We start from the raw sequence: 15952 nt of genomic DNA, 5'->3' as shown, positions 1-15952 counted from the left end.
TCATCTTCTCCAGCTTCTACTTCTTGAAAATGGATCTTTGTGAATTCCACCAGTAACCCAAGTTTCCTTTGCAACATCAACTGATAATTTGTGGAAATCACTTTCATTTTTCATCAATTCTGACAAACTCTTCCTTTTGCTTTCTTTTGGTAATTCCAGTTTCTGATCTTTATCATCTTGTTCTTCGTTTTCTTCGTGTTCTTGATAATCATCCTGATCATGATCATCACCATATTTCTCTTGTTCTTGTTGCTCTTCTTCTTTCTCTTCCATCCAGCTTTTGGCAGGTGCGGAGCGACATCGCATGAGCAAAAGTGCATTTGTAGGTGGCAGACATGGATAAGGATGATGATCTTCTGTATCTTTTGTGTTCAAACTTTTTTCATCTTTCTCAAAGACCCCACAATCTTGATTCTCTTGTAACACCATAAACCATTTGGAAAACATAGTTTGTGGTGAAGCTTCTTCATTGAAATTATGATCATGGTCATGGTGATCTTGATCATTTTGGTTTTTATCATTGTTAACTTCATCGTCTTCTTCATCATCTGAAGTGATATCGACATGGGAAAATGCCCCCAAACAACGAAAATCGAATTTAATACTTCTTAAGCAACTCAAGAATTGCATGACTTCTTTCTTAAACCCTAATGCTTCCATCCAAGCAGGTTTCTTCTTTCTATTATTATGAAGTCTCTCAATCTCTTCCATGACCGTTTGCCAGGTCTTGCATGATCTTGTGCTAGGTCGGACCTTGATCTGACCAGCACAAGTTACTTTCGGAGAGGTGGGCTCAGATATGTTATCTGAGGCCAGCTGCTTCGTTCCTGGCAACATATATGGGCTTGTGTGGCCACCCATGCTACCACTTCTCATAGATTTTCTAAGATGGTTTTGATAGCGGTGATGGAGGTGGGGCCGTGGGCTAGATACCGGTTTTGGCATCAATGCAAGATGTGCTCTTGTAGGAAAGCATACCAAAAGATCTCTTGAAGATGGTCCTTTCCCTTCTCTTCTAATCATATTTTCTCTCTAGCTAATCTTGTGTGTTTGGATTTACACCTTGCAGGTTGTAGATAGATGTACTAGTGGGTTGAGACTTGAGATGCCATTTGTATGAATCCTTTAAAGGGAAAGGATTCTAGAAAACCATTTAATTAATTAAAGAACCCTTTTAATGTTTAATATTTATCTTTAAATCAAACAACCTTTACTTGACACATATTCTTATGAAGAAGTTAACTATCCTCTAGTAATCAAAATATATATGACTCAACAGAAATAAAACATAAAGAAAAAACTTATTTATTAAAATAACAATTACCAATATAATATAAAAAAATAATTTTCTAGACAACCTAATAAATTTGGGTATCTTGGAATGGGGTTTTCACGGTTCACAAGTGAATCACTTTATACCTCAGCCCTATACTTTAACTTATTGTATTTTGGCCCCATTTAAAGCTTTAAATAGTTACACAAGGGAAAAAGGAAAGGAAAGAAAAGTGTGATAAAAGTGGAAAGGTTAGATGATGGCCACGAGCTTTGTTTTTATGATCTAATAATCATGCCTTCAACTTCCTTAAACTTTTTTTCAGTTGTGGTTAAGACTAAAGAATAGGTCATTTTTATCTTATTATTTGAACCTCTTCTCCCAATCATCGATAATAAATAGTTAAAACAAATATAAATTGTTATTATGATTCATCTATAGTTAAAAATGCATGATCTCTTTATTGTTATATGTTAGTCAAAAGTTTATGATCTAGTCATTATTCTTAAGGCTATGGGGTGTGGGTCATTCCCCAACCCGAAAGGGTCCTACGTGGATAATCCTTTTATGGATTTTGTGGGATCCATCGAAAATATGTTTCTGCTGGTGATCCGTACTCTTCTTGCATCTTTAAAACCCTGGGACTCTCAAGCTATTAGGTCTGGCCTAAATCATCCCAACCATGGTTAGTTATTTCATTGGATGCATTATTCTAGAGCCAATTTTGGGTTGTTTGTATTTATTACAAAATTAAGACAAAATAATGGTCCATCTGATATTTGCACAAATTTCAAACCAAAATCACATGATTAGTGATTTGAGTTCATATGGCTCATATGGCTTAACTTATGCTTAAAATGTAAAAACAAAAAAGAAGGGAGAAAATGAGATGTGTTTGAACAAGGACCTACCATGGTCACTTTTTTGATTAGACATTAATCTAGAGGTAATTTAGGGTAACTTGTCTTTCATAATGATAATATTGGATATATTTTAGGAAAACAAAAAAAATAAAAATAAAAATTGGTTAGTTATAGTGGGAAGTAATTATGAAGGGAAGGCAATTGAGAGCATGGGTGATAGGTCCCTCTACCCACTTCATCTTTGCTTTAGAAATTAGACTTCTTTCAATCTTTATTGCTCTTTTTGGTTGTGTTCCTTTCACATATGAGAATGGGCAAAGGGCAATTGTTCCTTTTCCCCTGTGAGGCTATGAATTTGTATATAACTATACATAATATCATATAAAAGCTAAATGTTGCATATTTTAATGATAAATAGACTTAGTAAGTGTTATCATTTCTATAGAAGAAAAGCTCGTTCTATAGAAAAAAAAGTGCATTAGTAATTGAATGGTATTATTAGACTATCTGGTGTCGATCGTAAAATTGGGCGTGGAGCAAAGCCACAACGGACGACCTAGCGCTAAACTATGTCTCGCCTCGTGCGTGCAAGGGTCGCTTGGGCCCAAGATTTATATTTGTTTATTTTTAAAAATATTAATAAAGATACTAACCCATCATTTATCTCCATTTTAACCAATCTATCACATTTTACACTTCATTATACCACAACAAATATTCATAAATGTGAATTGTGAAACCACATGTTGCCTGTGTGACACATTTTTTTCTTTTCACTTTCACCCTTACCAGTTACCACAAGGGATATATTTAATAAATAGCAATTTTAAACATTAAAAAAAAAAGATTTTGGTGAGTTAAACAAGTGGTATATAGAATACTCTTCTTTACCTGTTCGTTGACACAAACACGTCAATCTAGTTTTTTTTATCACGTTAAAAATTTTATAGCATGGGTCACATGTTATAATACGTTAAACGTATCGAAATAACCTCAAGTGCACTAAATTTCTTTTAGAGTCCAAATCATTTATTAAAAAGTAGTTTGATTAATAATAATTATGTTTTTCTATCGCATATAAGAATTATTTATAATCTTTTAATAAAAAGTAAACAAAGTTATGGTTGCCTGTTCAAAAATAGATAAAGTTTTGGTTTGTCAATACAACCCGATTTGTTTTGTGGAACATGCAAATTACGTACCGTATCTAAAGTTTTTAATTGCTGTTTTACTAAAGAGAAATTGAGAAACCAAACTAAAATATAATTTTATACTCATTCGATACATTTTTCTTATAAAAATTTTAATAAAATAGCATAAATATGTTGGCGAGATAAAATACTTTTACTTTTACAAAAAGATCTAATTTGATCTAAATCTACTTTAATATGTTACTAACAACGCGTTGTACTTGTATCACCTCGATCTCATAGCAACTTAAGTATTTGATTGTTCTGTCAAGATATAACCAATCAAACAAACAAAATTTCTAGATTTAACGATAAATTAGTCATATAATAATAACTATTTTATAATGGCAAAACAAAAGAGAAATTTTTAACATAGCAAATTAGCAATGCGTGGTTCTATCTTCAAGATAAGAGCACTTTGAGATGCTTAGCTTAACAGCCTGTAAAGCTTTTCAAGCTCATTCCCCACTCTACACCTAATTGTTTCAATTATCAATCTTGACCATCACATCTTAGAAAAGTCATTTGTTTTTCAAACATTGCAATCAACTTTTATCTATAATGTTTTGAAAACAGAATCAAATTGACAGAAAGACTAAACATATGTTAAGTTTTGTTATGGTTACAGCGAGGTTCGCCCGTTTTGTACGCCCAAAACCGGAATCCTTTTCATTGAAAAGAATGATGTAAAGATTGGCCCAAAACGCCGGAACACCCCCCCCCCCCCCTCTCTCCCACCAACGGCCGTTTTGAGATTCAAAAAGGCTCCCAACGCTGTCTACGCAACGTTACATGAAGAGGAAGATGGGCCAAAAAGAGAAACCAGCCAATGGAGAGGGAGGTGGGGGCGTTTTGGCCTTTTCTCACTATAAATGGCCTAATATTGGGTTTTTCCTTAACTAAAGATAAGAGAGACACGTATGTAAGTTATTTTAAAACAATGGACATTGAATTAAACTACGAAAAGATAAAAGCGAGACATACTTGAGTAATTTTTTAAACAAGAAACGGAAAGATAAGAGACATACTGGGTTTGTCTCCGATGATGCTATATTTTTTTTAAAAGTTCAGTGTATCGCGCACAGTATTATATTGACACCGAAAAACTATAACCTTGTTTTCAGTAGGATCAGATTTATCATTAAAAAGGGGTGATGACATGTCTTATTGCTCGCTTACCTGTCACTATGTTGTAATTAAATCTTTTTTTTGTTATAAGATATATTGTTAAAAAGGGGGGGGGGGGGGATATGTCATATGTATATAGCATATGAAACACGAAAAAAGAAATGGAGCCCCATGTAAGACAAAGGTAAATATTTGAGTGATCATTATTCAATACGTAAACTTCCGATATATAGAAATAAAAGGAAACCCTGATTAACCTAATAAGCATGTGGGTCCTAATCTATTATGCATTCCAATACACCGAAATAGATAACTCGATTTTCTATATTAATTAAGCTCTTATAAGCAATTTCAGTTTCATTAACGAACGCAATGAAAAACTACGACTTTTTGGTTCTTTACCTACTTTGGCATTAGTGTTAGCACCATGTGACACACAACGTACGAGCAATATGCGTATGCTAGTATGGTACTTAATAAAATATGTTTTGAGACATGTATTTGAGTTGATTTTGACATTTAGAATTTTACAATATATGCGAACCCTGAGACTCTGAGAATGATAAGAATAACCTAATATTGTAAGAAAAATATCTTGTGATCTTTAGAGCCGCTTAGTCTAATGAATGTGATATGTCTATATGAACTTAAATATTTTTTTTTTCAAACACTACAAAATGTGTTGAACAAAACCCGACTAGTAAGAAACTAGACAAGCAAGATACAAAGCCAAAAATATATTGAACATGATTAATTACCACTTATGTGATAGATATGTGTTATGTGACACTGTTCTGACTAAATGTTTCTAGAGCTAACTATTCTTTACAACATTATCAAAACTTTTTACTAATTTTATGCTTTTTAATTTTAATTATTGTTCATATGTTATTATGATACGATGATGACTACGTGTCAAAAATAAAGTCATGTAAACAACATACATTGTATTTGCATATCATCATCACACTTCATCAATTTTGGATCAATATTGACACAATACCATGAAAATATACACATTCTTTGGAAAATTAAAAAAAAAATGGATTATATAGACTTCTATTTATGGAATCATAGGTTTTGGCGATCTTGGAATAAAATGAAGTCAACATATGGCAATTAATAAATCATTAGTACATTGTATTAAGCTTTTTGAAAGAATAACACATTGTCGTTCACAAAGAATAACACATTGATATATGTATTGAGATGTGTGGATACTAATGTAAACCACATAAAATTACTTTCCACGTACAATTTTTCTAACTACTGACTTATTTTGAAGGTACTAATGAGGAAATATATAATAATACTAGTTTTTATCTCTCGTATTACGGGAGTTGCTTTATATTATTTGTTCTAATATTTATTTATTTTTTGTATTTATATTTTTTTTATCGTATGAAAGTTAATAATATACTTATGGTTTGATGATAAATTGTTTGACAAATAAATGAGATGTTATAACTCGGTTTAAAAACTATATGGTTTTGATGAGACCCAAGACCCGTTTATTTCTTTTACTATAAAATTGGTTTTTTAATTATAAATAATATTTATGAAAGTTAATAATATACTTATGGTTTGATGAGACCCAATACCCGTTTATGTTTTTTACTATCAAATTGGTTTTTAATTTAAATAATATATATATCTTTTTTAAAATAAATAAGATATTAATTTTTAGTATATCCTATTTTATAGGATTTTTACATTAATAATTTGGTGAGAATAATTTTTTATTGATGGAGATGTTATAACTCGTTTAAGGAATATCTGGGTTTGGTAAGACCCATACCCATGAATTCGGGTCAAATGCATGAGAAGCCACCATTTAGAAATCAAGCAAATCTGGTGACTCCAAAAAAGGGGGGAGTGACCACATCACGACACGTAGGATTTGTTGGTTTTCGTTTATATATATAATAGATATATAACTTATACAAATTAATTTCTAGGGGTGTTTGGGATTCCTTATTTTTTACTCCTTATGACTTATAGTTTGGGGAAGTATCGAGTTCAAAGCCGAAAATTAATAAGATGCGAATTGGTTAAGGGCGCCATAAGTTTTATAATTTTGTGTTATCCAGTTTATATAAAAGGAAATTATCATATAACAATTAGATTTAAAACTTAAGGGAAGCATCAGGTTCAAAACCGAATATTAATAAGATGTGAATTAGTTTCGACTGTTCTTTGTTTAATAATTAATAAATATATGGGTTATGATATGTTTAATTGTTTTTCCCCGTCACGAAGAGTGGTGGATAAATCTAGTTATTATTATTTGGATAGTAACATACTTAAACATAATCAGTGTTTTAGGCAAGTTAGGTTAGATAAAACTCTTACAAGGTGGGTTACTCACTTGTAAATTTATTCAATCAAGACATATAAAAAGCCAAACGACATTAACTATGACGGTTATAGAAGAAAAATAACCGAACTTAAGCATCTACCACGAATATAAGAATTAAAAAAGATAACCTCACAAATAAATTGTCAAAAAGTAATGAGTTAATGACTAGAACAATCACATACATGTAATGACTAACAACGCTCAATATTTTATTTTCTTAAACTTAGTATAAGTAAAATAAAATAAATTGTCAAAAAGTTGTGAAAACCTAGTAATTCACACGTTACGCAATATCAAAGGGAAAATTAGTAATTACAACCACCAAACCACCTTTAAAATTGTGAATTTGTGACTATCCTCTTGTAGAATAATCACAATCTTGAGATAATATACGCGAATCCTTTGTCAAATTATCGACCTTGAAATGACACAATATCAACAGCGTCTTGCTCTTCACTTCCAATATACCGAACTTCATTTTCATCGGAACCCTAAACTCGAGTAATGCTTCAACATGTTTTTCGGAATTTTTATTTGGTTCATTTAAGCCAGTTTGAATTTCCATAGGTAACTTTGTGTTGGAAGAGCTCGTTAGGGCTAAGTTAACGACTTTTGAGTTCCTAGGGTCTTGTTTAGACGATGGAAACTCCCCGTTGGCGATTTTCTTATCGTTAAAAGACAAAGATGTTTTGCCATGATCATCAAATAATATGATGGTGTGTGCATTAGGGTTTTCCGATGCCAATGTGATGTTGAATTCATATTTTTGTTGGCGTGCTTCGCCTTTTGTGATAACATGAACATTCTCTACACGAAATTTAGGGTCCTCTTTCTTGGTTATGAGTAAATGAATCAGAAACATAATCCCCAAAATAATCTTTAAAACGAGCAGTGAAATTAATACATATTTGGCAGGAACAATTGAAAATATTTTATAAGCTTTACGGTGGCGTTGTTCCATAATCAAAATGTTTTCTTTAGGGACTTGGGCGACAGAAGCATCCGAACGAACATTTTGGGGGTTATTGGTGGCGGGGTTGTCATCTCCGACATGAATGGAAGTGGAGGGAGGTTCCCTCTTTTCCATTGAATGACGGAAGACAACTATGGATTGTGGCGGTGGTGACAACAACAATGGTGGGATGGAATGATGGTTTGCATTGAGGAGGGAAAAAAGTGTTCTTTTTTGGCTCAATAGTTTGGAAGGTTGAGCACACACAACGGGATTGAGTGGCATGCGTATTAAGGCTGTTATTAGACATTCTTTAAGTCTTGTGTTTTATATATAAGTAAATATTGACTTTGTTATTATTATTATTAAATTCAAAAGGATATTTACTTGCATGTCTGGTAGGGGTGTTCTTCGGATTAGTTGTTTGGGTTTCGGGTTTTTGAGGTCGGGTTCTTCGGGTTTCAAATTTTTAAATCTAGACACGAAACCCAACTCAAATCTCTCACGGTAATTCGGGTTCGGGTTTTTTTGGGTTGGGTTAAGCGGGTTTCAAGTATCCTAAGGAAAATAACTAAGTTGCTAAATTTAAATGTAACATATTATTCTTTACTCGTAATGTAAATAAACCAATAACAAAATAAAAATAAACCAATAAGACATCCTAAAAAGAGTCAAATTTAACAAAGTTCAACCACAATAAACAAGACCGACATAATCGTCTTCAATATCCCGTGATTAGTGTGTTGAATTATAGTTGCTTTTAGTCATACATTTAAGCATCAATAAACAATAAACAATCGATTCATAATAAGTGAAATGAGAACATTCGATTTGGACTAATGCTGATAACGTTGGTTGCTAAGACTTAACATATAATACCTAAAATTATATATGGTATTAAAACTAAAAGTTTATTCGGGTTGACCCGAAACCTAGAGTTTGGACCCAAGAACCAACCCGAATTACTTCGGTTCAGGTTAGTTCGGGTATGGGTTTTCTCGGGTTGGGTTTCGGGGTTCGGGTAAAAGTGACAGCCCTAATGTCTAGAGGTAGTTGGCACGCTTCATGCAACTAGGATGGGATCGGTATTGAAAATCACAAATTTCTAGTACCAGTACCGGTATCAAAGTAGTCGATTTGATATCGGTATTTCATGAAAAATTCGAGAAATACCGGTACCGAATTTACCCATCCCAACATTCAACTATGATCTAATTGCCTTGCGAAATGCATGCAATAGCATGTTATACTCTAAATATAAAAATAATATAAAATATCGTTTTTAATTTAGCAAAGTCTTTGGTTCGACCAGTTAAACCGAACCAACCAAAAACCAATCAAAACAGTCAAGAAACCCGATCATAACCTGGTAAAAAAACAATTTCTAACCAAACCGGTTTATACTGAACCCGGTTTTAAGTTTTTGTTGACCAGCCCGAACCGGATAGTACACATTTAAGGGTTGAGTACTTGAGTCACAAGTCACAACCATACATGGGCTGATAATGGTTGACGTAATTGGGCTTATTTTATTAGTGAACGTCTATACGTTACAGCCCAGTCTAATAAGATTGGTTCGGTAACGTCACACTTTGATCCCGGTGGTCGAAGATCCGTATTTTGACATCAAATCCGATCGATTCGAACGAAGAGGACAGACTGATAATCCAATTCAGCCGATTGTAGTCAATCAACGGCAGTTGAAATTGAATAGTAGAATTGTGTATAGGTATTGGAAATGGAAAGTGTAATGAGCAGGATACGTAATTTGGACGCGTATCCTAAAATCAATGAGGATTTCTACAGCAGAACCTTTTCCGGTGGTCTCATCACTCTTGTATCTTCAGTCTTCATGCTTCTTCTCTTCTTCGCTGAGCTCAGTCAGTTCTCTCTCTTTATTGATATTATTATTATTATTATTATTCTGTTGAATAAGTTAGGTTTTTAAACTTTACGGTTGATTATTTTACGCTAAGTCATAATCGATGTGTAGATTGAGACTTTAAGAGAACAAAATTGTCAACATCATTGAGCTTTTTGACATTTACTGCAAATAGAATCATGATATATTTCAATTTCAACTCTTATTATTATTATTATTATTCGGAATTACTAGGTTTAACTTTAATAATCATGAGGTTGTTTAAAGATTGTGATCATGTTCAATTAGATCTCAACAATTAGATCCCTAGTTATGCCCGTGGAAAACTCTATGTTTTGACTTTTGACTAACATCATTGATTAGTGTTACCTACATCCAACGATGAATGTGTTTATGTTGATGTAATCATTTGTGATCATAGTTATTAAAAGCCCTTAGGCTGAGGGGTGTGGGGGGCTTTAATGGGGGCTCCAACCAATAATATTATGACGTGTGGCAGAGAGAGAAACTGGATAAGGGGGGTGTTGGAGCCCCCGTTAGAGCCCCTGGCCCTGGTGTGGAGGGGCTCCAGCGAATTAAAAGATTGAACAAGTTTGCATCTGTTCTCGTCCCCCATGTCTCCTCTAGTCTTTCCAGCGCCACGACCGCCACCTCTCAGCGCATTTTTCGGCGAGAATTGAACATCCGAATAATGACCGAACCCGACAATTAATACCATCGTTTGACCCATAATTTGAAACCGAGCTTCACACAATTTTTCTGAACTTCCGGCATCACTCTAGTCACCTCTCATGTGTTTTCTGGCGAGAAACAAACACCCAAATCATGACGGAAACTGATAATTAATAACAAAAATTTGACTCGTAATCTCAAACTGAGCTTCACACAATTGTTCTGAACTTCCGACGTCACTCCGGTCACCAATCACGCATTTTCCGGCGATAACGAAACACCCAAATCATGACCGAAACCGAAAACTGACGCAACAGTTAAACTCATAGCCTCAAACTGATTCCCCTGACTCAGTAGATCCCCATCTCTCTCTGTTATGCCGTCATCTTCGTTGTTGTGTATTCTCCGGCCAAAAGACGGTATCGAAACAAGCATCAATAAAGGTATTTAATCACACCAATTGATTCCAATCACGTTTCGTTTCTACTATCGAAATCGAACATGACTTTTTAAAATCAAAGATTGGGGCGGATTCTAGGGTTCTTGTGCAGATTAACCAGATGGGTGGTGGCAGGTGACAGTGGTTCAATCTTTTAACGGCTCTTTTTCTAAAATTCAACAAGCTCCTCTCTCTCTTCTCCCGCTAACAGGCTCACGCCTGCATGTTTTTTCGCGCTAGCGCCCCGTTAGTGCCCCGGTGGTGTGGTGTTAGCGCCTGGGGGCGCGAGCGGAGGGGCTCTAGCGCCCCCGTTGAAGCCCCACACCCCTCAGCCTTACTACTTGCCCCCGGGCCCGTTTTTCGAGCGAGTCCCAATATATGCCCTTCTAGCTCCTAGGCCCTCGCTTTTTTGGTATTGATGACGGATCAAAAACAGTGATCATTTGAACATTTACTATTTATTACTTTTGAATTTTTGGTTTTCATATTTTTGAACAATTTGGTATTTGAACTTTTGGTACTTTACTTTGAACATTTTGTTAAAGTTTTGAAATTACATTTGAATGTTAACTCTTTTAGAACTATTGGTAATAATTAGATGATACTAAATGTTATATAATAACTTTTGTTTGTATTATTTTTCTAATTTATAATATATTTTAATTTTTTATTTAAGTGCACTTTTTTTCTTAGGCCTAGGCCCCAAGTGAGGCCTCGCGACATGAGTGTGCCTAGTGTCTTTAATAACTATGTTTGTGATCAGTTATAGTACACCTTTGAACCATGTTATAGTAAAGGCACAAAATATTTCATATAGTAATGCTAAATTCATGTCATATTATATTATAATTGTCACTCGCAGTTAAGCTATGTTTGTAATATGTCTATTTGGATGCAGGATTATATCTTCTTTCTGTAACTGAAACAAAACTAATGGTAGATACCTCAAGAGGAGAGCGTCTACGAATTCATGTAATAATTTTGTTTTCTGTTTGACTTAATCTATCAATTATGGTTATATGACATTTCAACTTTTAGAATCAATACATTGTTTTTGTTTTGTATTAATCTTTATGCCCTCATAAATCTGCAGTTTGATATCATTTTTCCAGCACTTCCATGTACAATACTGAGTGTTGATGCCATGGATATCAGTGGAGAAGAACATCTTGACATTGTATGTCTTATTACTAACATATTGTTTTATGACTATTTACTTTAAATCAGAAAATAATAGTGTTAATGCTCGTTCCTTTTACCATTGTGCCATCCTACTTAGGTCTGTGAATGAACCAAACATTTAGTAAACCGTTCGGCGGGAAGTTCGTTTATTTTATAAATGAACGGACATTTCTACTCATTAAGTTAAACGAACAAACATGAACACATGTCTCTTTCATTTGCGTGCATTAATATATCCATTTAAATATTTTAGGCTCATTACAAATTAGTCTAGTTTTAATAACTCTTTAGGCCCAACAGATTGCTGTTCAAGTTTACTTATAATTGGTTTTAGCTTAGTTATATTTCTTCATCTATGTTCAGTTATGCTCATTCGTTTATGTTCGTTAAAGTTTACTTATAACACACTCATTTTCTTAACAAACGAACACGGACAAGAAAACCTCAGTAGTGTGGTTGTTTGTGTTGGATCGTTTGTTGGGTTAAAGTTAAAGGAACGAACATGAATATTGTTTACAAGCCTGAATTCCTACTATTGTTTCTCATAATGACTTTTAAGCATCCATACGTGCAGAAACATGACATTTTTAAAAAGAGAATCGATGCTAATGGTAATATCATAGAATCAAGACAAGATGGTATTGGTGCTCCCAAGGTATTTGACAAAAGATCATACAAGACTAATAAACTACTATTGCTAATTCACAAAAAAGATAAATCTTTCTGATATTTTGTTCATAATATTATATTTTTAACAACAGATTGAGAAGCCTTTGCAAAGACATGGTGGTAGGCTTGAACACAATGAGACGTATTGTGGTTCATGTTTTGGTGCAGAATCGGTATGTTTCAATTTTCTGTTATATAATTTTATGTGTGAATTATTTCAAACTATCTCTGATTTTTACAGTCAGATGGAGAATGCTGCAACTCGTGTGAGGATGTTCGTGAAGCATATAGGAAGAAAGGTTGGGCAATGACGGATCCAGACTTAATTGATCAGGTAATCTGTGTGTATGTGTGTGTATATGTATCTTTATGGATGTATGTATGTGTGTGTATGGTATAGGTAAGTATATATAGAGAAAAAAACTACTTTATTATTTGTTTCTTTAGTTGTACATAGAGCTTGTTCTTTTTTTACTCTTTTATCGCACATAAGGATAAATAAACTACTTTTTATTAGCTTCTTTAGCACACATAGAACTTTATATTCCTAAATCCTGTGTATTTTCTTTATTATTATTATTTTTGGTGTTTAAGGATTAACAATGATATAATGTTATCTAGAAATTAGTTTTAAGTATTGAAAATAAGTTGATAATAATAGAAGTCAAACTGCAGTCAAAGATGCTGTTTTTAACTAACTATTGAAACCCAATAGACAAAATATGAACACTGGATTTAAATATATTACCTCTTTAAGTATTTTATTAAAATACTTGTTTGAGATAAATTTAAATTAGGATAAAACATGAATTAAAAAGCAGTTACGCTTGGTTTTTTTATTATTAACTAATATATAATAATTAATTATATAACATTAAACTGAATACTCTATAGTGCAAAAGGGAAGGATTTTTACAAAGGATCAAAGATGAAGAAGGTGAAGGATGTAACGTATACGGATTCTTGGACGTTAATAAAGTGGCTGGAAATTTCCATTTCGCCCCTGGAAAAAGCTTCCAACAATCAAACGTTCATATCCATGATCTGGTAGCTTTTCATAAAGACAGTTTTAATGTAAGATATAATCGCGCTATTATCGTGTATTCGTCTTACTATAGTTATAAAATATGTTGTAATTATAACCGACTCCTTTTTAGCACAGATAAGTCACAAGATTAATCGGTTGGCTTTTGGCGAATATTTTCCTGGTGCGGTGAATCCCCTTGATGGGTATTTTTCTTCTCATTTTATAACTTTTAATTATTATTATTATTTGTTCTTATAAATCTTTTTTTGGAAGCATCTCACATTTGTTGATTTGTAGTGTGCAATGGATACAAGAACCACCAAGTGGGATGTTTGAGTATTTTCTCAAGGTATGACACTTGCTATCAATTATGTATTTATCATTAGCCTGTAAACGAATCAAACGAACATGAACAAATTTTAGTTAAATGAACAAACATGAACACATTCGTTTGTTCATTTATGCTCGTTATTTTACGTTTGTTTTTTTTATTTATTCATTTAAATTGCCAGGCCCGTTAGAATTTAGTCTGATGATATTAGATTAAAATATCACTCATTGCTGTTTAGTCTAGTTATATTTGTTTTTTAGGCGCAATAGATTGACATTCACATTTAGTTTCTACTGATATTTGATCAATTATGTTCGTTTATATTCATTAATCTATATGTTTAGTTATATTCGGTCATTTACATGTGTGAACCATTCGTTTATACTATTAACAAATGAACAGAAATGAACAAGAACACACTCATGTACTTAACGAGCGAGAACGAACAAGAAAACCGTGCTCGTTTAGCTGTTCATGTACGGTCGTTTGTTCGGTTAAAGTTAAATGAACGAACACGAACAGTGTGTGTTTGTTCGGCTCGTTTACATGTCTAATCCATCATCTGTCACTTATTCTTGTGAATGAAACGAATCAAATCATAATGTTGATGTGGATGTAATCCACTGTATTATTGGTTTAAGACAATTTGACATTTTACCTTAACTTAATTATACTTTTTTTAATAATGGTGAAACAAAAGCCTTTTGTTTTCCATGTAAATGGCTTAAAAACTAGACTTACAACTGTATCTGATAAACTACATTATTATGTAACCTATATTTATTATCTAAAAGTTATTATACGTATGTCGGTATGTTCGTCAGGTTGTACCGAGTGTTTACACAGATGTTAAGGGACACAACATCCAATCAAACCAGGTATCCTTAATTCTTTCAAAACAACTTTAAATTACTATATAGTATTTACTTATTAATGCTAACACAGTTTTCTTATTCAGTTTTCAGTAACCGAACACTTTAAAGGTGCCGAAGCGGGTCGTCTTAAAACTCTTCCTGGAGTATTTTTCTTTTATGAACTTTCACCTATCAAGGTTTGCTATCTGTTACTTAATAAAAATAAATTTTAAACTTTCTTTTTTCTAAATTTTATAAAAATTTCACAGGTTACCTTCACAGAAGAACATGTTTCATTTCTGCACTTTTTGACTAATGTTTGTGCTATTATTGGAGGTAAAATTTATAAACACACACCCATATTTAAGCACGCATATATATACATAGTAATCTAACGTACAATTTGATGAATTCGAATGCATAAAATTTCAGGGGTTTTCACTGTTTCTGGGATACTAGATTCGTTTATATATCATGGTCAAAGAGCTATTAGCAAAAAGATGGAGATTGGAAAGTTAAATTGATGAGTAGTTTTGTTTATTGTTTATAAATTTATCAGCAAATGAAAATATTATCAGCAAATGAAAATATAAATTTATAAGTTAGTTTTGTATTTGCTTATTATTGGTTTATTGAAGCTAATAAACTCGTAGTTTGTAAATCTCGTAACTATAAGTATTGCATGAAAAATTTCATATGCACTCGATGATATGTTTATAGAATAGGGAATATGAAAAACAACTTGCGTTTGACAAGTGATGTTAGTTAAGTGTAGGGATGGCAATGAAACCCGAACCCGTTGGGAAAACCTGAAATCCGACATAAATGAGACGGGTAATACCTGACCCGTTAGGGTTTGGGACGGGTTTGGGATTTGTTTTGAAATTTTTCGCGGGTTTGGGACGGGTTTGGGATTTCTAATATACCCGATTACCCTACCTGATTACCCGATAACATAAACCCATTTACCCGATGTACCCGATGTACCCGATATATTATATTATATTATATTATATTATTTGTTGAAACTTGTTTGTGTCAATTATTTGAGACATTTTATCTTTATGGTAAACATCTTTGTAATCGATTAGTTATATTTTGTCAAAGCCCGGTAGAAACTTAGCAAGGTTT

At 33.1% G+C, this 15952-nt stretch overlaps 3 protein-coding genes across 3 annotated transcripts; 1 reads left to right on the top strand and 2 right to left on the bottom strand.

The window, feature by feature from the left end:
- LOC143569212 (uncharacterized) lies at positions 1 to 1023 on the bottom strand. The gene has a single exon (XM_077055180.1). The coding sequence runs from the start codon at positions 1021 to 1023 to the stop codon at positions 1 to 3; it is 1023 nt and encodes a 340-aa protein (XP_076911295.1).
- A 6142-nt stretch (positions 1024 to 7165) lies between these two features.
- Positions 7166 to 7900, bottom strand: LOC143569211 (NDR1/HIN1-like protein 13). The gene has a single exon (XM_077055179.1). It carries the CDS (start codon positions 7898 to 7900, stop codon positions 7166 to 7168), a length of 735 nt encoding a protein of 244 aa, XP_076911294.1.
- A 1568-nt stretch (positions 7901 to 9468) lies between these two features.
- On the top strand, positions 9469 to 15375 carry LOC143569208 (uncharacterized). Its single transcript, XM_077055178.1, has 13 exons — positions 9469 to 9645; positions 11657 to 11730; positions 11852 to 11935; positions 12515 to 12595; positions 12702 to 12782; positions 12851 to 12943; positions 13504 to 13683; positions 13772 to 13839; positions 13934 to 13985; positions 14792 to 14845; positions 14926 to 15018; positions 15091 to 15157; positions 15254 to 15375. Exons 1-13 carry the CDS (start codon positions 9504 to 9506, stop codon positions 15343 to 15345), a joined length of 1161 nt encoding a protein of 386 aa, XP_076911293.1. The 5' UTR covers positions 9469 to 9503; the 3' UTR covers positions 15346 to 15375.
- Positions 15376 to 15952: the final 577 nt, after the last annotated feature.

This window comes from Bidens hawaiensis, unplaced genomic scaffold (assembly GCF_021521415.1).
Source record: "Bidens hawaiensis isolate Kalapana, Puna unplaced genomic scaffold, B.hawaiensis_p1.1 tig00024420_1, whole genome shotgun sequence".
NCBI lineage: Eukaryota > Viridiplantae > Streptophyta > Magnoliopsida > Asterales > Asteraceae > Bidens > Bidens hawaiensis.
Note: the sequence above shows the minus strand (reverse complement) of the source record. Positions and strands in the feature narration are given on the sequence as shown.